The sequence below is a fragment of the Colletotrichum gloeosporioides genome (assembly GCF_011800055.1).
Source record: "Colletotrichum gloeosporioides strain Lc1 chromosome Unknown consensus_24, whole genome shotgun sequence".
NCBI lineage: Eukaryota > Fungi > Ascomycota > Sordariomycetes > Glomerellales > Glomerellaceae > Colletotrichum > Colletotrichum gloeosporioides.
The window spans coordinates 459,487-482,565 of NW_025544669.1; the positions used below are offsets into that span (position 1 = coordinate 459,487).

Sequence of the window (23,079 nt, forward strand, 5' to 3'; positions counted from 1 at the left end):
CGTAAGAAGGCTTGTCCCTGCTGGCGAAGACGATGCATTGAGAGAAATCGTCCCGACAGGTCTGGCTGGCGTGGGCGATGCCGGGAAGGATCTCGAAAGGAGAGAAAAAAAAGGCGCTCGTTAGTGGTGGAGGAAGCGCGGCTTGTGGCGGTTGGCTGTTTTAGCCAGCTCAACGGTCTTGTCTCTGGCGGCTGCATTCCCTCCTTTTCTGGTCATTCCCTCCTTCCCATCGTCGGTGACTGCTGGGGTGAGCCATGGAGGGCGCTTTCCCTCATGATCATGGGAGTTCCTTCCCGCTTCGTTGTCACCGAATGACGAATGACGGGAGCAGAGCAGGTACAGCAGGTACAGCAGGTACGTATCTGACGCGAATACCGTATTTCTTACGGAACGAACGAGTTCAGCTCAGTTCAGTTCAATGTTCAGTCACATCTACGCCAAACACTCCATTAGACCCCCTCTCATCAACATCACCTATCGCAACGAGCAATTGGATGATTAGCATCTCCCGTCTCCTCCCATCCACATTGCTCATGCTGATGGCTTACGGGCGGCAAGGAGACAAGCTTCAGGGGGGCAGCACTCCCTTCATATCAGAGGCAGGTAAAGTGCTTGCCTTGCCTGCCCTTGGGTTATCCGGCTAAAAAGCTCTCCACTGCACCATTTCCAACTGGGGCTTCTTGCAGAGGATGTGCAGATTGGCGGCACAGGCTTGCAGCTGCCAACCATTAACAACTACCTTATTCCACCGACCAGCTGCAGGCGAAGGATGGCTACAGACGGTTGACGGCTTCACCACGATCCAGGCCTTGCTTGAGCTGCATGTCGAGCTCCAGTTGGCAGTGCGGCGTTGTCAGGTAACATTCGCAGTGTGCAGCAAGCAGCGTGGGCAGGGGGAGACGGCGACAATCTTGGGCTGGTCAGCTCCCAGTCCTTGGTCGTCTTGCAAGCTGTGGGCTGGACCCTTTTTTCTCTCTCTGATGCTTGCTTGGTGTGCTCGGAGTTTGGTACCCGTTGAAGAAGAGATACCTGCATCTCCACCCAGTTTCGTGCGACACGAGGAGTAGCTCCCCTTTCTCAGGTACCGGTGATGATGCTCCGTACCCCGCCTCCAATCTCTTTCCCATTCTCGAAGTCGTCGAAAGGGTGGGGTCTTCAGTCTTCTTTTTGTTCTCCCACCGATGCTCCCCAGCGGCCCAGCACCCAGTGGGTGGTAACGGCCGGGGCATGCAAGCAGGGCAGCAGGGCAACAACATGTTGGGACCACGTTGGATGGGAAAATGGAACTGAAAACTGGAAGCTGGGCATGGCAATGGTGGTGTGTGTGTGTGTGTGTGTGTGTGTGTGTGTGTGTGTGAGCGGCTAACTCTGTCTGCTCTGCTGCATGTCATTCATGGCAGTCCGTCTGCCCTGCTCTGATGGATAAGACGGACCTGATACGGTAAATGTGAAAAGCAAGTCGAAACTCAGCATGCGTGTACCGTAACAGAAACTCTTTCTCTGGACGGTGCCTCCAGCAAGCTCAAGCTTGCTCTTGCCTCCCCGACTGAGTGCCTGCTTGCCTGCCTTCTTCCCTCATGCGTGGGCAAGTACCAGGTAAGAGTGTGTGAGTGATCCCAGGGAAGGTGCTGCTGCATCCATGATCCCCCTTCTTTCCTTCCACTCAGGAGTGACACACGACCCACCCCACCAGGTGAGGTACGTACCGCGCGTGCCTTAGCCCATGCCTAGCTTGCCTCCAAAACCCACCTCCCGCAGCAGAACAGCACCACACCCCACCCAATGCTTGGGGACCGCTAGCGTTGTGTGAGGTCGAGACTGCCACAACGCCGTACCGTTCCTGCTGTCTGCATCGGTATCTTGTACTGCCAAACTGCTCCTGCTCCAATGCTGGACCTGTCTCGACCAGCAATTGCATCGGCTTCAGATGCACCTGCCGCACCTGCCTCTGCACCTGCATATCTGAGAGGTGAGGACCGTAAAGACTGGGAGTTAGTAACTGCACACACACCACCTGCCACCAACGGTACAGAAGGTGGCACCTGCATAGCACCTCCTGCTGCTCCTGCTCCTGCTGCTGCTGCCGCGAATGACGGAAATTTCCCAATCCATCAACCGTCCGTCGTCGTCCCTGCCCTCGTCCCCTCGTCCCTCCCCTCGTCTTCAGTCTCAAGAAGCTGCCCCTCTGGCAGGTGCACCTGGCAATCCGTGTTCACGTTCCCAATTTTTTCATCAGCAGCTACGGATACCTCACCACCTGGTCGTGCCTTCCTTGCCTTGCTGCCGTGCACTTGCTTCCCATTTTTAAACCATCTGCCATCCCTCCCACCCCCTTCCACGGCCCTTCCTCTACCTGTCCTTGCTTCCCACCAGAACCACGGTACCTCTCCCTCGCCTTCTACCCCCCGTACCTACCACCAGCAGATACTTACGCCGTATATCTTTGCACACGAATCCCGTCACCCTTCCTGGCCCATGCATTGTCGACCATTGCCTGGCTCTGTCTCTGTCTCTGCTGCGTGATAATCGCCAATTCGCCACTGTATCCTCTGGTTTCTCAATCTCTCTCTTCCTCTTCTACAACCCGCCGCCAGCCCTTCGTTCTTTCGATTCCTCTCTCACCAGACAGACACACCACTCTCACTTACCACGCGACACCACTACCCGCCGGCTCGATCCCACCATCGTTCGTCTCCCATCATCAAGACACACCCGTTGAATGCTGGCATCGACCTGATCTCGACCCCGATCTCGACCCACCTCCCTCCTAATTGCCACGTAAAGCCAACCACCAGCTCCTAATTACCTACCACGAACCCCCCTCGTTCTACCAACTCTACCAACTGTCGAGACCAATACCGCAACCATGAACTTCACCAAGAAATTCGACCGCGCCTTCCAATGGGCCGGCGAGAAGATGGGCTCCGAGTCCAAGACCGGCCACTCGGACGAGTTCAAGATGCTGGAGCAGGAAATGGCCCTCCGATATGACGGTACGAAACTTTGTCCACCCAGACACGATCCAACTGGTGGTCTCGATTTACACGCAAACATGCTAACGGGGCCGTTCTGCAGGAATGGAAAGGCTGCAAAAGTCGACCAGCACCTACGTCAAGTGGATTGCCCGCCGCGGCGAGGGCTTCGAAGACAAGGAGAAGGGACTCCCCATTGCCTTTGTCGGTCGCATGATGATTTCCCACGGAGAGGAATTCGAGTCCGATTCGGAATTTGGCGCTTGTCTGCTTGGTATGCTGCGTTCCGCACCCCGCAACCCGACCTGGCTAACTGAGGATTGACAGCCCTTGGCCGAACCAACGAGCGCCTGGCCGGCATCCAAGAAGGCTATGCAACGGAAATCACCAACAACTGGCTGGAATCCGTCGAAAGATCTTTGGCCATGATGAAAGAGTATCAGGTACGTACCGACGTCATTGCTTGCCCAAAGTGGTTTCAGCCCGTCCCATCTGACACACTCCCCGCAGGCCGCACGGAAGAAGCTCGAGTCGCGTCGATTGGCCTACGATGCGAGTATCAGCAAAATGCAAAAAGCGAAGCGCGAGGATTTCCGCCTTGAGGAGGAACTCCGTACCGCACGTGCCAAGTTTGAGGAGGCTGGCGAAGATGTGATGCGCCGCATGCAGGATATCAAGGAGGCCGAGGCCGACAACGTCCGCGACCTGACCGGCCTGCTTGACGCCGAGCTGGACTACCATGAGCGTTGCGCCGAGGAACTCCGCCGTCTCCGCAACGGCTGGGCCGGTAACGCACCCTCATCGCCGACAGACCGCCGTCTTGGCAATGGCCGCGGCCGTTCCAACACTTCGCGCTCTTACAACGACTACTCCTCCCGCAGCCAGCCAGTTGAAGAGGAACCCGAGCCGATGCCTGTGCGCATGCCCATCCGGTCGCAGCGCTCCGAGAGTACCCGAATTGGAGCCGCTGCGGAGCCCGCGAGACCGTCTATCGGTAGGTCCCAGACGTTTCAGGGCCCCGCTGCTGTCGAAAGACGAACGACCGCGAACCCTCCCGTACCGAGTGTGCCCAACGTGGGCTCTTTGCGTGGAAATTTGAGGCCTACAGGCAAGTCTCTGGGCAGAGACGATGTGTTTGCCGACCGGGATGATGACCACACGACAGCCAGCGGTAGCGGCAGTCCGGAATGGGGCGACCGCAGCGCCAGCCCTGCGACGAGCATGGGAAGCCTCACTAAGAGCACGAGTAACTTGCAGTCCAAGAAAGCGCCGCCCCCTCCTCCCCCGAGCCGTGCGAAGAAGCCGGCACCACCGATTCCTGCCAAGAGAGAGGTCGGGTACTAGATCTACAAGGCCTACTGACAATGGGTCTTTAGACTGTGCGGGCATTTCTCTGGCCGCAAAGTGTGCTATACTGTTTGTTTCCGTCTCGTTGCATAAATAGACTGTTCATTCCGTTGTCGGGGGTAAAGGAATTTGACGGGAGCATGGCGTTGGGGCGCATTGATATCCGTGGGCTGGATCCGCAATCGTTGGTTCCCCTCATCGCATAGCTTCTGCTGTTGGGAAGGGAGTGATTAGACGGATGGCTAAGCTCGGTTCGAACATGGATACTACTCTATAAACTAGTTGAAAAGCAAAGTTATCCCAGCTGACGCGGCCGAGTTACAAATGTTTAGTGTGACACAAGGCAATGAAACTGTGCGATCGCCCTTCGGAGCTCGTCATCAGCCGTAAGGGTGGCTGTCAGAGGAGCGTGCCACGGTAGAATGTTCCGAGTTGAAGCGCATCGAGAGAAGCCATCATTTGAAGCACCAAGCAGGCAGTTTATGTGGTGCCATCTTCTTCCACCTGGGCTCGGGGACGATTGGTGTTGGACCCTGAAAATCTGACTCGTAAATCCCCCGGTGGATGTAAACCGTTCTAGGCATGCAGGCCGGGTGTGTTCCGACGTCAGGACCCGCATCGATCGGAGGTGTCCAGCCGTTCCTTGTCCAGAACTGCCGGTATCCGGGCTTGATGCCGGGAGTCAAGTCACAGCCAGGCAGGCTAGAGGATGTGGCTGGTTGTATCACGTGAATGGTGTGGCTCGAGCTTCTTATCCGCTCAACCTAGGCCGCGATAAGCAGCCGCGCCTTCTTTGTGAATCGCGACGCCTTTTCGAACCTCGACCTGCCAGCAGCTTTTCACACAACTACCATTCCCGTCCATCTTTGGTCCTCGCATGGCATTCTGTAGCGATTCAAACAGATATTGCCTCTCGCGTCCGATTGGCCGTCGCAGCTTCTTCAATCGACGCCTAGCAACCCGCAACTAGTCAACACTCCGTTTTCTCTGCAAGAGTCAACAGTCAGCCTACCGCGGTCTGGCGCGACCATGGCGACCGAAGATGCGCGATACCGGCTTTCGACCCAGTACCGGCTGTGGTCCTTCTCCCCGTCGAAACTGGCCGAACTCCGCGAAACGACGAACAGCCTCGCCAAGACGAACATCAGCGCTCGGCTCCTCGAGCTGAGAGGTGGCAACCAGGATGAGCCTCTGCCCGAGTTCCTCACGGCCGCCGAAGAGACCCAGCTGCTCAAGTTCTTCACCGTCGAGCTTATCCGCGCCGCCACCTTCTGCGGCCTGCCCACCGAAGTCAGAGCTACTGCCACGGTCTTCCTCCGCCGATTCTTCGTAACCAACTCCGTCATGACCTACCCGCCTACCGGATTGCTCAAGACGTGTCTTTTCTTCGGAAGCAAAGCAGAGGGAATTTACACGAGACTTGCCAAATTTGCCGACAAGTTCCCCAACACGAGCGAGGAGGAGATTCTGGCGGGAGAGTTCTTGCTGTGCCAAGGAGTGCGCTTTGCCTTTGATGTCAGACATCCGTTCCGTGCTCTGGAAGGAGCCATCTTGGAGCTGCGAAGGTATCCCGATCTTGAGGTGAGTTAACACATCACTAGAGTTGGAGGGCATAACACTGATCAAGGTCAGAAATCCCGAGTCGAGACCGCCCACCTTCGCGCTCGAGAGTACCTTAAGTTCAGCTCTCTCGTCACCGATGCCTACTTCCACTACACCCCCAGCCAGATCATGCTTGCCGCCCTCTCGCTCGCTGACCGAGAACTTGCCGAAAAATTCGTACAAGGAGCCTTTGCCCCTCCTCATAACGGCGAGGGCGCCCAGAAGACGGATCCGACACCTCGATCCGACCTTAGAGACAAGGTGATGGGAACAATCGAGTCATGCCGGGAGTTGCTTGCAACAGAGCCTCCAGAGCGGCTGGAAGAGTATTGGGGCCAGGTATGTTCATCATACAAGTTCATGACGGACAACTGCCATTATGGAGAATCGAGAAATCAATTGCTAACAAGACACGTAGCCTGAGAGCACCAAGCTGATCCGACCTCTTTTGCGAAAGCTGAAGAAGTGCAGAGACCCCGATCGCGCAGACCTGGTGGCCTTGCAGAAGGCCCGGCGAGAGATGGCGGCGCAAAAGGAGCCCCGCCGTCCGAAGGCCGAGGGAGACGGCTCAGCGTTCGGCGGAGAGATCGCAGGAGCAAGTGGGAACGATGCACGGGAGGCGAAACGCAGAAAGGTAGCCGAGGGAGGAGACGATGTCTTCGGTCCAGCGTTGTGATGAGCTGAAGGAAAGGCCTGGACCCCGAAGTCGAGCTGGCATTCCTCAGTGCCCTGGCGTGAGTGCACATGGCGTAATAGAGCTCCAGCCACGGCGCTTACAGCCAGCACCAATGGCTGGGCCGGTTGATTTGGCCCAATTCATACATACGAAGATACCCCCCAAGTTTTTGTTGCATGGCTTGTTTGCTCTGGGTGGTGAGATTGCGACGTGGCAATGGACAAGGCGTCCTGGTTCTACTAGTTTCAAACACCGCCGTGGACGGTTGATGGGATTCCGATGATGCCCTTCCTTGGGTTTCCCTGATTTTGAACATGTCGGTTCATCTAGACGACGCCCGGAGGCCTCAACGGAGTCAACTTTAACGCATTCGGATGAGTCCTGGGGCAATCACCCGTCGAGATGCGAGCGCCAAGCTGGGTTTTCGGTGGCAGGAATGCGCCATTGCATCGACGGCTGGAACAAGCGCCAAAGTCGCGATCGTGTCAGCAGTATCGATGACGCACCCATTTGAAGATGACATCGCTTTTTACTATGAGGAGATGGGCAGAGTCGGCACAGCCGGCCCCTGGAAAGGCTTGGGGTCCCAAGAAGCTCCTCCATTATTCGTGCTTGGCCATGCTCCTCGAGGAGCTAGGCTTTTTACGGACAGCTGTCTTGGGGAGCTAGCAAGGATCTCCCCTCGTTGGGGAGCTCTCGCAGCTTCCACAGACTCGAGACATTCAAGACATGCTAAACATTGACTGGTCGAAGCGAACTCAGGGGACAGCGGGAATGGCCCGAATGGCCCTGCATCTGGTGTGGGATGCGGGCTGTTGGATGCGGGGAAGAAGTCTGCAGTCGATACCCTGCCCTGTCCCCCTTCATCTCTTCTGCTCTGCTGCCCGGGCAAATGAGATACAACATCAAGACACCACTATTGTATCGTATCCATCCCCAGTCTACGGCAATCAGCAACAGCAAGGTGCATGAGACTCTCAGTAACAATATGAGGCTGAGCATGCAGGAGAAGACACCCTTTGGGCTTTACGAATAATACATGACTAATTCGCCATGTTGCCAGGTAGCATTGGGAAGCGCGCCAGCACAGCTCGTCGCCGGCGCCGTCGGAGCCACTCCCGTCCCCAAATGGCGCTAGGCGGACTATCCTGACGACATTGACTTTTTTGCCCTCACTCGTCTGTGGGAAGCTGTGCCCAACGGGATGACAGGCTTGCGCAGCTCCCAAGACATGGTGCGATGCCAATGGCCTCTTGCGTCTTGCGTCTTGCGTCTACTACGTTCCCGGCGGCGATGCAATACTTTGCATTCCGCTCTTCGTTTGGTGCTTTTTTGCGATGACAGCTCTGGGAATGCCCAATTCCGCGGCAATGGCTTCGTCCCAGATTTGCATGTTCAGATGGAGCTTTCCCTGTAGAATCAAGCTCTATCGAAGTGTTCTCAGGGGCTCCATAGGAGCTTGTAGGTTTAAGAGACATAAGGTACCGGCTAGACCGTGTCACCACCGGCGAATCAGGCAACGGTTCCCCGGGATTCGATCCGATCATCACGGGGCCAACAACACACACTCTCGCCGTACCCCCGTACCACCGGCGCCCCCAGCTACTTGCTCTCTCCCACGATCGACTTGGCACTTTTTTGGCGATCCCGTACCCAAGCCTGCCCAGCGCAGCAAGCGTCGTTGTTGTCGCGCAAAGCTAGGGAGGACTTCTCCACCCCCTCCCACCCAAGGCCTGTTCGGTCTCAATCCCTGGCGCCGTCGTGATGTCGACCAAGACCCTTGTCTGGGGTTGCCGACGAAGTAGCCTGTGTTTGGGGGCCGCCGGGCAACAAGCTTGATTCTTTCGGCCCAGCGCGATGGGTATTGGCTCCCCTCTCGGTTTCGAGAAAGTGTTTGTCATGACTCTTCATCGGCTGGTCACGCCAAGGAGAGAGGGAGACATGTTTCTTTAAAGAGTGTGCTCTTGCCCCTTCGTTCTCCCTTTTTGTGACAGCCAGTTCGACAAGCTTAGGATTTAAGTGGAACAGCAACACCTTCTTTACACAGCCATACACAACGCAGCACGTCTGTCGACATCAATACACAATGCAGGTCAAGAACCTCTCCCTCCTGGCTCTGGCCGGCACGGCCTTTGCCCAGCAGTCGAACCTCACCGAGGTCCTAACCTCTCAGAACTCGACTCTGTCGACGCTCATCGGGCTCCTTGGCCAACAGCCCGCCGTCCTGCAGGGTCTCGCTCAGGCCCAGAACATCACCATTCTCGCTCCCTCTAATGCTGCTCTCGATGAGTTCCTCAAGGCTCCCGCCGTTGCACAGGCTGTTGCCGCGGACCCGGGCTTGGTTGCGGCTATCCTGTCCTACCACGTCCTGAACGGCACGTACTACGCCTCTGCCTTCACCGAGCAGCCTCAGTTCATTCCTACCCTGCTCCAGAACGAGACTTACACCAACATTACCGGCGGCCAGCGCGTGCAGGCTCAGACTGTCGGCGGCAACGTCACCTTCTTCACTGCTCTTCGTGAGAACTCTACCGTCTCGCAGGGCAACCTGAACTTCACCGCCGGCACCGTCCACATCATCGACAAGGTCCTCTCCGTCCCGGGATCCATCAACACCACCCTGCAGCAGGCCAACTTGACCGCTGCCGTCGGTGCCATCCGCGCCGCGAACGTGACTAGCACCCTTGCTGCTGCCAAGGACCTCACCATCTTTGTCCCGAACAACGCGGCTTTCGCTGCCATTGGAAGCTTGGCCGGCAGCATTGGCTCTGCCGAGCTTGCCCAGATCTTGTCGTACCACGTTGTCGGCTCGGTCCTGTACAGCCCTCAGATCACCAACACTTCTTTGACTACGCTCGGCGGCGGCAACGTTACCGTCAGGGTCATCAACGAGACTGTCTACGTCAACGAGGCCAAGGTTGTCGTCCCCAACATCTTGGTCGAGAACGGTGTTGTCCATGTCATTGACGGGTAAGCCAAACAACTACAAACCTAAACGAGATGGTATGGAAGACTAACGTGTAAATAGTGTCCTGAACCCCAACAACACCTCTGTCCAGCCCGATACTTCTGCCTCGACTCGTCCCCCTGCCTACTCTGGCGCTAGCACCGCCACTGACGGAAGCAACCCCTTCACTAGCGGCGTTGAGGCTCCCTCCACCACCCCACCTGTTGCCACCGAGACTGGCGCTGGCAACGGCGGCGGCGCTGTCCAGACCACTACTAGCAGCACCCAGGCCGCTCCCATGCGGACAGCTGCCGTTGGTGCCGCTGCGCTGTTCGGCGGTATGGCCGCATACATGAACATCTAAGCAGGATGTAAGGTATAAGAAAAGCGCGAGGGGTACAGGTGCGAGGAGGATTTTGTTATACCACGAGAAAGAACGATGTTTTACCGTCTGACTTGCAGATGTTCATTCATTTATATCGTCAATACCCTGAGAGGAGTGTCTTGTAATAGTAGCACGAGAGTGGAGGAGGATGGTTTGGTAGGAACGTAATGAGAACATTGTTATTGCAATATCAGTATCGAAAGAAATACATATGTGAAAAGACGAAGCTTTTGCGCAGGTTTTGTACGTCAACCTGCATAAGGTGTTATCGTTCATGTCCATGTCTGTGGCCGACACATTCGACTTTTGATGCTCAATTGACAATATTTCTTGCACGGATGTTGGTCCCCAACTCCTCACCATGATGCTTCAACCACAGGAACAGAGGTTGCTGTTGAGAGCAGTGCGTTGGGTCGGACAGAAGAATGTAAACCTGGTTTTAACTGAGGTGCATCTAAAGAAATCTGACATAGTAGATGGACTTCGATGACCGCACTTGAAAGTTGATAAGGGAACAATAAAATCAACGGACTTATGATGTGCCGTAGGGCATGATTAGATTCGGCGATACGAGACTCGGAATTCGGTTGGCAACGCATGTTTTGGCGCTAGAAATGCGGAAGTACCAACCTTCTTCCAACTCAACCCCGCTGAACGTCCGGTCTTTTGAGTGGCCGTCTAGGATTCGCCGCAAGCCAACACGACTCAGGATCCAAACAAGCAGTACTTTGAGATTAGTCGCGCCTGTGCGGTTATATCAGCACTTGCCAGCTGTTTCAACGCCTTTTGGTAGTGGTGGCCTTGCAATCTTTCAAACCAAAAGAGGTTTTAGGCGACGGCTGCTTATCACAACGAAACACCATGGCATTTTGATCGCCACTTTTAAGTGACGATGCCGAACATTGCCATGCGTTGCCAACTTCAGCTTGAGTGCATTTCCAGCCACGAAGATGTTCGTCTGTTGACAATACCACCGTAAATCCCACCTGCCAGTGTACTGCACAAAGGCCGCTCAGATCAGCTTACCATACAGTTAACCAAAGTGATGCCATGTTCAAAATCAGCACGAGCAAGTAATGGCTTCGAGAATAACGCGAGGATTTTGCGATACCACTGCTGGAGTGTTGGTAGATTAATTCCCCATTTCGACTGAAGTAACTCGAAACTTTGCCGCACTAGAGCCAATGACGCTCCAACTATTTGATGCTCGGGTTCGCACTTTCATCCGGGAATTAGGGAAACGAAGAACCAATAGGTATATTTTGCCGGCCCGGAAAGCCATCTGAATGGTTTCGCAACTCTTGCGGAAACCTTGTGGGGGAAGCCCAATGGGAGAAACTCCCACCGGCAACCGGGCCAGTCTGGAGCGTGCCCGCCAGAAAGCATGAAACATAGGGTTCAACTCTGCTGCGCGTGCGGGCGAGTCTCCGTAAGGCAGCTGAAGTCCCTGCGCTTGTCGCTGGAGGCCCGAGCCTTGCATTACCACGCCATTTTCAAACTTGTAGGTGCCGTCGGCCGAACATTGGCGCAACTCTCGGGTTTGTATGACGGCGATTGGGCCGGGATGACTCTTCGTTCTCACCTCCCTCATATCTAGGCGGGGTACTTGATAGGCCAGTATTCAGGCGACATGTATTGACTCCCGTCTTCTAGAGCTATTCCATTTGAGCCCAATCCTTTATTTCTGCCCACCAGAAAAATAGCTAAATGGTTCGTCGTCGCCACGTGGGCGGGCCGTAGTCGCACATGTCCAATGCTTGCTCCTTCAGCGCTTCCGCCTGACGTTGATGATGGAGTTGAGGTTCCAGACACTCTGTATCTGGTTTCTCTGCGGTGTTGCCTTGGCCCAGAATTCGACTGAGCCGCCAGCGCCGTTGCCGGTGAACGGTTCGCAGCCGACGACTGGCTCAAGCACGACGAACGGCACGTCTCCCGTCTTCGCTCCGTGCGCTGTACGTTTTCTAGCTATACAACCGTGGTTTCTTTGCTGATGTTGTCAGTTGGACTGCATATCTCGAGAGGTCGTCCTGTCGCCCTGCCAGACTATCGACAACACAACATGCGTCTGCAACGACCAAGGGTTCTACAAGCAAGTGGAGAAATGCATCATGGCGGGATGCACTCCACGAGAAGGAATTGGTGAGCAGGACAACATCCCTCTTCCTTCCCGAACGCCATTCCCTCGTGCTTATGCGCTGCACAACAGCTACGCAGAAGGCCAAGGCGGATTACTGTCACGACCCCGTTCGCTCGCAAGTAAAAATGCTCTACGGACTTCGTTCGCTAGAGATAGCCGCCTGGTTTCTGGTTTTGTTTCGATTTTACGCTCGCTGGGCTACACGATTACGATACGGGTGGGACGACTATGTAATGATGGCAGTAGCGGCAAGCATATCCTTTCGAATCGACAGCAGAAGACGGAGAACTAACAGATGGTAGATAATATACATTCCCGAGCTGGTCATCAGTCAGTTGAGTATGCTTGATCATATCACCATTCGCAAGCAGGTTCTAACCATACTGCTAGTGGATGACAATGCCTTCGGTCGTGACACTTGGAACTTGGAGTGGGACAAGATTATGCTGGGCCTGAAGGCAAGTCTATCCGATACACGACGCTTGCTTATCCTAACCCACCCTAGCTCTTTTTCGTTCAAGAACCGCTCTACTTACTGCAGCTGGGACTTACGAAAATTTCCATCCTATTTTTGTACTTGCGAATCTTCCCCGGCCGACGCTTCAAAAGAATCACATACGCCTTTATCATCTTCGTCGCCGGCACCACGGCTGCCCTTGTTGGCGGATCCATCGTCGAATGCTGGCCCATTGGATATTTCTGGGAGGCATGGAATACAGAATATCTGATCCACACCACCAAATGTCTCAACTTGACGGCGGCGGTGTTTGTCGCTGCGGGAGCTTCCATATTTCAAGACATCGTTATGATTATTCTTCCCATACCGCCCTTGCTAAAAACGCAACTACCAAGAAAGGACAAGATAGGAGTCTCTATCATGTTCATTCTTGGTCTCCTCATCACTGGCGCAAGTTGCTTTCGCATGCAATATATCAACGTCGCATACTCACCCAATCCTTTTTGGGACTTTGAGCCAGCCTTGCTTTGGTCTCTTGTCGAACTTGCGATGTCTTTCCTCGTCACAAGTCTTCCAGCAATACATAGCTATCATACACAGATAGTAAGGCCTAATGTTAGGGCTTATCTCCAATCACGGCGCGATGCAAAGTCCTCCCAGCATAGCGGCAGTGGGCCAAGTGGGCACATGCAAAGCAATGGACGATCCCGTTTTAGGACTGCGCTGGCAGGAAGAGGGCAAAGAAGAGGAAACAACAACCTGATATCAACACTACTTTTCACGCCAATATCGTGGAAGTCATCTGCCGACAGAGAATCTCGTCAAACGAGAGAAAGGTTTCCGACGCCACAGGATGAAAGTGTTTTTGGGAGCAAAGCCCCACAGATCTCACTCAAAGATCTTGGCGGAACTCCAGGGCTACAGAGTCTGTCTGATGTGGTTAATAGGAGAGACTCAATACAGGAAGAAAGGGAAACAGCACACGGTTTGGCTTGGGCTAGTAGGTCCGCCCCTAAAAACACCGAGTTGAAATTTGGAGGAGATGATACCATATCCCCATCAAAAAGTACACAAACGCCAAAAAGTTGGCTTGCAGGAGATGACATCGTGTAGAAATCGGAGAAATAGAAGATAATACTGGTGCATTCACTTCGAGTAGCGACAGAGACGAAGGTAATTTGCTCAGTCGATCCTTTGGCTTCCGGAAATCCATATAGCATCTTGTAAGCGCCCCAGAATGAATCTCGATGTCGTTTAAAAAGCTTTTTCTTGAACTATGCAGCCTGTGATAAGCCAGGGTTGTTTTCTGGATTATCTCAGACTGATAACATGCGTAAAAACAGTCCGTGGGAAGTCAAGATCTCACAGGACAGAACCGCATGGATAATCATCCGGGACGGAAACCAGACCAAGGGTGGAAATAGGCATAGGATCGAATCATTTCAAGGATTGACTTTCCGAACGGCCGTTCGATTAACTGTTAGTCATCACTGATCAGCTTCAAATCCGATAATCCGAGTCACGTGCATATGAAGCGTGAGCGAAGGCTCCGCTTGGAGATCCGGCAATGTGGAGATTGATCCGGAGGAAAAACTCTTTTGTGGAGCTCCGATCCGCCGATACCGGCCGCCGTCAGCCGGGCTAGGGAGCATCTGACGAAGCTGGGAAAACTGTGGAAGACCTTGTCAACTCTTGCGAAACTTAGCTGGAATCTGACAGCTGCGATACGGTGCCTGCGTCAACCGTCCTTTTCGCCCACCACAAGTATGGACAAGGATAGCAAAGTCGTGATCATCGGCGCCGGTGTATTTGGTTTGTCAACGGCTGTACAACTTGCCATTGAGGGATTCAAGAATGTTGCGGTGGTTGACAGACATCTGCCACCTGTATGAATTTGCGTTAACGTTCTCGACGTAGGGCCATGGCTGATAGTTTAGCAGGTTCCAGACGGATCGAGCTGCGACATCTCTCGCGTCATACGGTTTGATTACGCCGATGAAGACTATTTGAACGTTTCATACGAGGCCTACCTCAAATGGAGCAAAGATCCAAAGTTCAAAGGCATCTTTCATCCCGCGTCCTACATACTGACGGGTAGCATCGGAGGAGATCAATCTTGGATCGACAGGACGACCAGGCAACTGAGCAACAAGGGCTTGGCCTGGACCAAACTTGGTGATGCTGCAGCCGCGAAGAGAGAATTTCCAATTCTTTCCGGTAAGCTTGCTGAGCCAGGGTTCAAAGGCTACTACAACGACGCAGCAGGATGGGCAGACGCCACAAAGGCAATCATCCAGCTTCGAGATGAGTGTCTTGAACTAGGCGTTTCATTCATTTCGGGCCCAGCTGGAACCGTGGTTGGTTTTCATACGGACTCAGACAACAAGATTCGATCAGTCCAGACACTCGGAGGCATGTCAATCCCAGGCGATCACTTTGTCCTGGCCGCGGGCGCTTGGTCGTCTAACCTAGTTCCAATGTATAACTCAACACTGGCGACAGCGCAGGTGATAGCATACACCCCTCTTTCCGATATGGAAGTGCAACGATATGAGAAGTTGCCTATCTATGCAAATTTCAACACCGGCTGGTTCAACCTCCCCCCCACACGCAGACACGAAAACTCTGAAGATGGCGGTGCACGGATGGGGCTACACTCGTACTCCTAGCAAGGGGGAAGCGTTGATCGAGACAAACATCTCTACGCCCCGCGTGTATCCAAGTCGCGAACGCCCCAACTTCTGTCCTTCCGAGGGAGAAGAAAGGCTGCGAAACGGCCTTCGCGAGATATTGCCGGAACTTGCCGATCGCCCTTTCGAAAAAGTGACCATGTGCTGGTACACCGACACCCCATCAGGAGACTTCATCATGGACTATCACCCTGATTACCAAAATCTGTTTGTGGGAGGAGCAGTAAGCGGACAGTAAGTTGGAATAATGATTCAATAGCGTAATAGATGGGTTGTACTTACGGCTGTTGCGCACAGTGCTTTCAAGTTTCTCCCTGTCCTGGGAAAATACATGTCACTAGGGCTGAAGAGAACGTTGCCTCGGAATCTGTCTTCCAAATGGCGATTCAGAATGGAATACAAGGATCGACCCGACGTTTTCGAGGGAGACGGGAGTAGAGGAGGACCTTCCAGACGTGAACTTAACTCAGAAGAAAGAGCCCGCCTGGATTCGGTGGTAAAGAGTCACCTCTGAAGTCGTAGGGCACTAGTCTCACAAAGGCCATTATCTTGATTTGATACATATTCAATGAGAAGAACCATCCGTCCCCTAATTTGATATTTCTTAGGTAGTTCGCAATACCTCGAGATCGCGGATCATTTACCAGCCCTTGTTTGTCGCAGCCCAGTCGCGGATCCAGGAATATCGACTGCGGAACTAGCCCCAGCCTCCGTCGACGGCATAGGCAATCGTGCTAGCTTTAAGAATGCCTCCTCTTCTGTCACTTTGGCCAATCTCATTTTTTCAGCTTCCGCCGCTAAGCGGGACCGAGTAGCCTCCTCCTCGCTCATGGAAGGATCGATACTCCCATGTAATTCACTTTTCACATCGTCCCATCGCAAACCCTGTCGGCGGTCCTTCTCTTTCTTGATATTCTCCCCAAGCTCCGTAGTCGTATTGAGCTGGACAGTGTACATCGGGTTACCATTCTCTCCCGCTGAAGGAAGCATTCCTCCAGGCTTTGATAACGGGATGGCCCTGCACGCTGCCACCAGCGCACAGTGAAACCTGTTGCTGCGTTGAGAGCGAAGCTTGTCGTCGGACCAGTTGTTACGATGAGTAAAAGCCAGTCGAAGCTCCATCTTATTGAGTTCATGAAGGCTGACGACATTGAGGCCCAAGCTCTCCGGAACAAAGTCTCGTGAATTGTTGCTGAGAAATTCCTCCATAATAGTGCGAAGGCGTATAATGTCCTTGAAGCCGGTCCTGAAGTCCACGAACATTGAGATTCCTTGTCGATTAATGCCTGACCTTGAGAAGTTCTCAATGCGTTTTTGAGAAAGTCGGTCATTGGAAATTTGCAGATCGCAACCGTTGTCGAGCCGCCTGAAGACCGTGTACAATAGGGACTGGCGTTTGACGACGCACTGAGTTCCAACAGTAGAACCAGGATTGTAGACGTTGACAACGTCGCCCACGTCGTAGGGATGATCAAAGAAGACGAACACAATACCCACCAAAAGATGATGGAACGTCCGGCCGACCGCAAAAGAAAGTCCGATCGCCAGGCTGGACAGAATTGTCTGAATCTGCTTAATAGCCGGCACGTATGCGACCACTTTGACCAGTGTAAGCCTATGACCATGTGGAATAATCTGCACGATACTCACTGATGAAGAATATCATTACAGCTGCAAGGATAAGCAAGAGAAACCAGTCGAATGTGTTGATGCAGTGGTCCATGTTGGTCATGTTGCGGTAGATGTTGTGTCGAGTTTTCCCACCTTCGGTGACTATGCCAATGAACTCCTCAATTCGGATGTCGGGGCTGTTGTTTTCGTTCACAGTCTTGAATATGCGAATGGCCTCTTCTTTTCGGTAAGGGCCAAGAACGTCAATGATGTCGTTAGCAGTGAGACCTGATTTGCCCTCTGCCACAAGTGGCAGCCATATGCGTCTTGCCAACGCTTCAGCTGAGACCGGACTAGCCCATGCCCGCTCGATGACTGCGTAAGTACTTGCAGGCCGAAGCCAATGTGCATTAGGATCGTCTGATATGAAATTGCCAAAGAGACTTGTCATTTTGTAGCCGTCGATACCCATCCGGGCGAGGTAGCTGCTGACCCTCGTTCGGCCAGAAGCATGGGCGTCGCCTTTGGCGTTTCGAATGAGCATGTCTTCTCGGGCGAATAAGGTTCGATGAGGAGGGTGAAGATAAACAGAAGCGTCGTATAGTGTGATCAACGCGTTTTGCAACTCTCTTGTCCGGGTGAGCTTCACGTTGTCGCCCCGATAATGGTAGTGAATCGTGATGTAGGTGATGAAGATCTTCTCGATGAAGTAGAAGCAGACCCAAAGGATCAGTTGCTGGAAGACGTCGGCAACGACGTCATCCCACCAAAAAGCGTCTGCCGGCTTGTTGATGTTGACCGCCAAAAGATTGTTGTCTACAATGCACTGCAACAAGATAAGTGTTAGTCAGTGCACTTCAACTACGGCTGGTATGCAGTTAAAGAAGTGACAAACCGCTGCGAAGAAGATATAGGTGACCAGTGTTGTGCCGAGGAACGCTATCGGTCGCCGCATGAACTTGAAAGCCCTCCAGTACTTTTGGTGGGAGGGATTCGTGTATCTATTTTGGTTAAGGTTTGGCCGACGAGATATTCAAACTGGCCAACATACCTGGCAATGAGCCTGAAAAAATATGGGAATCCAAGACCAATGAGGTCTGAACCTACGGCTGCTATCCATGTAACCATTAACCACAGGCAGATGTAGAACACAAGGTTGGTGTACTGTTTTGCTTGAATGCTCTCAATGGTGCTGTCATCGGCAAACTCGGCGTCGTTGCTCAGGACAATTGTGGGGACAAGAAGTGCCACGAAGATAACAGCAGAAATGAGAAAATATCGAAGAGCCCACCAAAATAGTCGGCGTCTATGATGAGTCTTAACAACTGGTGGAACTTGCTGTTGGATCGCCTCCGAATTCGTTGGAAATGCTTCTAAGCTTTCAATCTCCCGAGCCCCCGGGATAGGCTGGTACGCTTTGGTATCGGCCCATGTTTTGGTCGGTGAGTCTTGTGTTGCGATGGACTCAATTTGAGGAAGCATCTGAGGATTGCAATTTGTGCCCGGCAGGCTCGATGAAGATGACCCAGGTGGAAATGGTTGAGGCATTGATTGGAATTGCTCCCGTTGGCTTCCTGGGACTGGTTTCCGATAGCTCGGCGGGAAGCTGTCTCGCGGATTTGAATTCATATTATCCTGCAGCCCCGGTGAATTCAATAAAGATACGAAGATAGTTCAAATCACCAGAAGCAAGGTCGTCCAAGATAGTGGGTTATCCAACACTTTTCAGTCTCCCTCTATTTACAGCACAGCTGCAAGGCAGCAGCTCATTGCGGCGTATTCGAGGGGCTGTGATGTCCACCCCACGCAAGCCACTTGTCAGAAGTGCTATCTATGGTGGATTAACTAGAGTGATTCTTGGCTTGAAATGGTGGTTTGAGAACAAGTGAAGGGTCTCATGTGCGGCGACTTCAGGGCGTTTCTCGCGCCATCAAATTTTAAGCTCTAGCTTGCCAAGTCTAGTGCTGATGGGCCCAATCCTTTCGTAGACACCTTGCGCATTTTAGACTGTCAATTTCCGCAACTTCCAACATGATAGGAGCATGACTTTGAGAAAGGATTCCTAGCGCCGCAGGGCTGAAAGCCGGACCGTTCACAGACTGGTGGCTGAAAGGGCACGGTTGCAAGCGGAAGCGGCATCAACGCGACGCTAGTCTAACGGTCAGAACTCTATGATTTCGGGTTTGCTCTAACCGTTGATCAGCGCTCCCACGACTAAGCGGCTTTAAAACGTGGTCCAGCCGCTCGCTCCATCAAGACATGCCTTTTTATTTCGTTGCCTGGAGGAGCACGTCCCGCCATGCAGTTCTGACTCGAAAGAGGGCTTGAATGTGGAGGCAAAGGCTGCGGTCCATTTCTCGCGACTCAATAATTTTGCGTCCCTTGCGGGACGACTGACCCAAACGCACCTCAGCGGCAATAGTTTTTGACGCAACACTGCAGTGACATGCTCTTAATGATTACGCGCAATCGAAATGTCAGACTGCAGGGCCTTGCACATGGGATGAGAAAGAACATCGAAGAAGCTTGCAGCCAATCTGCACTTCCATCGGATGCTGGGAGAATTGAGAGGGTCTCGAAGCTGTGGACCTCAACAAGTCACCGAGACGGAGAATGATATGGGCGACCATTGATCTGGATAGAAATTGTTTGCTACTGGCAGTCTGTAAAAAAATTGATGTGTCGAAGACATTTACTCGTGGTCATCAGGATGAAAAACAAGAGCTCGAACTTCAATGCTCTCTCGCGGCGGTGCATCTGGTCCAGCAGTGGGATCAATAAATGCCGTGTGGGGCACTCTTCGCGCCCTTCCATCTGTCTTGGTATCGAAGCACTTAATCAAGATAACTTCCTCCGGCGTGAGGCCTGCTTTGTAATACCACCGGTGTTCAGCATGATGTTTGACTTGATAAGTCTCTCCACGCCGGTTGGGATAAATGAGATCCGTCACAACCAAATCCGAGTCTAACACGGAGCCGGCCTCGGCGATGGCAAGAGGGTCTCGCTGGACCGTTTTGATGGGTCGCCAGACGTTGATGATCTGCACCCGGCCCTTGAGCAACTCTTCGGCATCCTCCGGCAGATGGTGGGGCACACGGGAGAGCGCGGCCTTGTAAGACTGGTCGATGTGAACCCTCTGAACGGGGCCGCGGGAGACCCGGTCCTGGGTTGCGGCACTGGGCGGCTGTCGGCGGATGGTGTGATCAAAGATGAAGATGCGATTTGCTCCAGTGCTAATTAAGTTGTCAGCCAATCTCTTTCTGGGCTTCCTGACGCCGCTATTACAGGGGGAAACCCGTACACGCTCTTCAACAGCTGTTCTACCTCCTCATAGTATCCCGACTTGATCTGGACGTCGTCAAGGAAGTGTTTCTCAGCAGATTGGTGACGATGGATTTGAAAGCCATGCTGGTCCAGAGTGTACTTCTCTTCATCCCCAGACACATCACGGATCTTGACTTGATGAGTCTCGAACGGTCTGTTGTATGTCTCGGGCTTATCAACATAAGTGGGATGCGGCGGCGAGCCGTCCTCGTTTTCTTTGTGATAGTGCAGCTCTGCAAGCACGTCTCTCTTCAATGCAAGTGGTGATGTGATGCTCTGGGTTGATTGATTTTGTGTCGAACCAAAATATGGTTGACCCTCGGAAGGGGCAAGATGCTGAACAACGGTCGTGGCCATTGGGCTGGTAGATCCAAATACAGTGGATATGGGAATGAATATCTGATGAATCCTGAGGCTGGTGCAAAGCCACAACATCTGGCAGAAGCAGGGGTCTGGTGTGAATATATACCCCAGATCTACATGGTCCCCGCAAGCACGCAATTCTCGTCCGACAATTAGTGTCTTTGGATTCATAAGCCGCCCAACGAAAATGATCTCCGTTCATTACCGATTTTTAGCACATGTTCCAGGTGTACCGGGTAGACACAGATACCGGTTACACGTGATCTTGAAGCGATTTCAAATCAGCCCGAGGCTCAAAGGAGGTCAGTGGATTAGTCCGCCGGGGTAGCAGATACATCGTACGAAACAAAAGACGGGGCGATCATCCGAGTGATTAATAATTATGATCTTGCTGATGCTCGCTGAAGGTCGAGGCGCGGCTATTTATCGAAGACACTTTATTCACAGAAGTAATTTAGACTCTGAGATAATTTGAATACCCGTTTTCACGATAGAGGGATATCGAATATTAAGGCTCGCGCGACATAGTTCTTATTGATAAAAACATCCTACAAGGTGACTCCAACTCAACGGCTTTGAACGCCAGTAAAGCTTCAAAACTCTTGCTTTCAGTCTATTGGAGTATGGACAAGTTTCGTAATAGTTGTCCCATCCACAAGCACCTCCTCCTTCTCTTCAATCCTGTAGCCTCTCCAACGCGGGACCAAAATGGTCCAGACGTACCAGTAGACCACGCCCGCACCCAAGCTTGGGTAGTTGATTAGCAATTAGCCACACAGAAGAGGGGTGTAAGGTAGGTACGAACATGCTGACGCCAACGATCGCGTATGTTGCGTAGAATAAGCCGTTCGATGGCTTAACTTTGGGTGGAAAGAATGGTGCGGCTAGCAGAGCCAGACTCAGACTAATTCTCAGAATCACAGCGGGGACCCAAGCCTTGAATGGTCTCTTGAGATCGGGTCGCTTGAACCTTAACCATAGAAGGCCACCTCCCACTGCCAATGCCATAAACTGGCCTGGATACCCCTCAACCTCTAGAATGAAGGAGTAGACTTCGCCAGAAGGAGGAAGCACAATGACCAGGAATGACGGGATATAGTGAACCAAGAGACCACCTAAAGGTGAGTTGAACGGCTTTGTGGATGAAAGAATATCGGAGAAGGGGAGGAATCCTTGCCGAGCAATCTCTTGCTTCAGTCGAGCCTAATAATAGTTAGCAATGATCAACAGTTTCAGTCGACTGTCCTAACCTGGGCGAATGCGACCACAAGAACATTTCCCCCAGCACTCAGTGCAACAGCAAGTGGTAGGATAGTTCGGCCAACACCTTGTCCAAATATTCGCTCAAAGAACAACGCTGCAATCAACTCGCCGCTTTGCTTGATTTCATCAATGGGGACGACGAGAAAGTACGCTATGTTGATGAGTAGGTACATTCCACAAGCGGTCGTCAATGCTGCCACAGTCACAGACCGCAGCGTGCGAACCGGGTCTTTCACCTCGTTGAGAACAAGGTTGGCGTTGTCGAGGCCGGCATATGAGTAGAACACTTTGAACAGTGAGGTGGATATAATACCCCAGTTCCAATTCGTGCCTTCCCACAGGTTCTCCCAGGAGATGATCGGCATCGTCGTTTGAGCCGATTCTGTCGATGGCGCGAAGAGCACAACATAGAACCCACAGACGATCATGAAGACGACGAGGCCCACCTTGACCCAGCCCAAGAAGTTCTGAAGCTTGATCCCCAGTCTAGGTACACATCCGTGAATGAAGGTGACCGTCGTAAGCAGCCCAACGGCGAGCGCTTTGCGCAGTAAGCCGCTTGGGTTGTCACCTCCCAAAGCAAACAAAAGATACTCGCTGAAGACAATACAGTTACTGGCGGTAAATCCTAGGAGGACGACGTGAATAGCGACGAGGGTTGATGCCAAAAACCGCGGTCGACGATAAGTGAATTCCAAGTAGACCTTATCCCCGCCGGACCGTGGTAGCATCGACCCAAACTCCAAGGATATCATCAGCCCACAGGCTGCGATGAGGGCTCCGACGAGCCAAAGTAAAAGAGACAGACCAGGACTGCCCACAGATCGGAGGATTGCACCTGGAGTGGCAAATATGCCGCTTCCGATCACCCTTGAGATCACCAGAATGTAGGCGCTCTGCCAGGTGAGCGTGCGTCCGAGAGTCGAAGCTTCCGGGAGGACATCGTCTTCAATTGATCTCGATGGGTGTATGTTTCCCGTTGCGAGTTCTGCCTCCGAAATCGAGGGCTTCCCCGACGAAACCGAGTTCTTAGGAGCGCTAGCTGACGAGACAGGCGATGGAGGGGGCGGCGTTATCGAAAGCAGAGGCCGCAGCTCGGGGTCGTCGAGGGCACTCATCATAGGGAACTGGGGAACGCGAGCCAGAATAGTTTCTAGGAGTTGTTCCTCCGAGACAATCGTGAAGAATAATTTGTTGGCGAAGAACTGAACATGCGTAACGGCGAGATTCACACCCTGTTATCGAAATGATATCGCGAGCGGCAGCACATGGTTGGAATCGGGCGGGTTATCATGCCGTCTGAAG

At 53.0% G+C, this 23,079-nt stretch overlaps 7 protein-coding genes across 7 annotated transcripts; 5 read left to right on the plus strand and 2 right to left on the minus strand.

The window, feature by feature from the left end:
- Positions 1–2,866: 2,866 nt before the first annotated feature.
- GCG54_00012705 (Meiotically up-regulated protein) lies at positions 2,867–4,316 on the plus strand (the record flags this gene model as incomplete). The annotated part of the gene is made up of 4 exons (XM_045412579.1): positions 2,867–2,993; positions 3,076–3,246; positions 3,300–3,415; positions 3,483–4,316. The coding sequence occupies 4 exons, from the start codon at positions 2,867–2,869 to the stop codon at positions 4,314–4,316; spliced, it is 1,248 nt and encodes a 415-aa protein (XP_045267284.1).
- A 1,032-nt stretch (positions 4,317–5,348) lies between these two features.
- Positions 5,349–6,597, plus strand: GCG54_00012706 (putative cyclin-H; the record flags this gene model as incomplete). Its single annotated transcript, XM_045412580.1, has 3 exons — positions 5,349–5,900; positions 5,952–6,260; positions 6,340–6,597. The coding sequence occupies 3 exons, from the start codon at positions 5,349–5,351 to the stop codon at positions 6,595–6,597; spliced, it is 1,119 nt and encodes a 372-aa protein (XP_045267285.1).
- A 2,086-nt stretch (positions 6,598–8,683) lies between these two features.
- Positions 8,684–9,908, plus strand: GCG54_00012707 (Fasciclin-like arabinogalactan protein; the record flags this gene model as incomplete). The annotated part of the gene is made up of 2 exons (XM_045412581.1): positions 8,684–9,567; positions 9,626–9,908. The coding sequence occupies 2 exons, from the start codon at positions 8,684–8,686 to the stop codon at positions 9,906–9,908; spliced, it is 1,167 nt and encodes a 388-aa protein (XP_045267286.1).
- A 1,871-nt stretch (positions 9,909–11,779) lies between these two features.
- Positions 11,780–13,286, plus strand: GCG54_00012708 (uncharacterized protein; the record flags this gene model as incomplete). Its single annotated transcript, XM_045412582.1, is given in 4 exon segments — positions 11,780–11,881; positions 11,895–12,296; positions 12,572–13,091; positions 13,195–13,286. Coding segments are annotated over 4 exon segments (1,116 nt in total), but the record flags the coding sequence as incomplete, so codon positions are not given.
- Positions 13,287–14,289: 1,003 nt separating this feature from the next.
- On the plus strand, positions 14,290–15,451 carry GCG54_00012709 (L-pipecolate oxidase; the record flags this gene model as incomplete). Its single annotated transcript, XM_045412583.1, has 3 exons — positions 14,290–14,409; positions 14,464–15,030; positions 15,155–15,451. The coding sequence occupies 3 exons, from the start codon at positions 14,290–14,292 to the stop codon at positions 15,449–15,451; spliced, it is 984 nt and encodes a 327-aa protein (XP_045267288.1).
- Positions 15,452–15,849: 398 nt separating this feature from the next.
- On the minus strand, positions 15,850–18,453 carry GCG54_00012710 (uncharacterized protein; the record flags this gene model as incomplete). Its single annotated transcript, XM_045412584.1, has 4 exons — positions 15,850–16,811; positions 16,864–17,650; positions 17,720–17,825; positions 17,876–18,453. 4 exons carry the CDS (start codon positions 18,451–18,453, stop codon positions 15,850–15,852), a joined length of 2,433 nt encoding a protein of 810 aa, XP_045267289.1.
- A 1,063-nt stretch (positions 18,454–19,516) lies between these two features.
- On the minus strand, positions 19,517–23,009 carry GCG54_00012711 (High-affinity methionine permease; the record flags this gene model as incomplete). Its single annotated transcript, XM_045412585.1, has 5 exons — positions 19,517–20,057; positions 20,126–20,484; positions 21,141–21,258; positions 21,317–21,714; positions 21,762–23,009. Coding segments are annotated over 5 exons (2,664 nt in total), but the record flags the coding sequence as incomplete, so codon positions are not given.
- Positions 23,010–23,079: the final 70 nt, after the last annotated feature.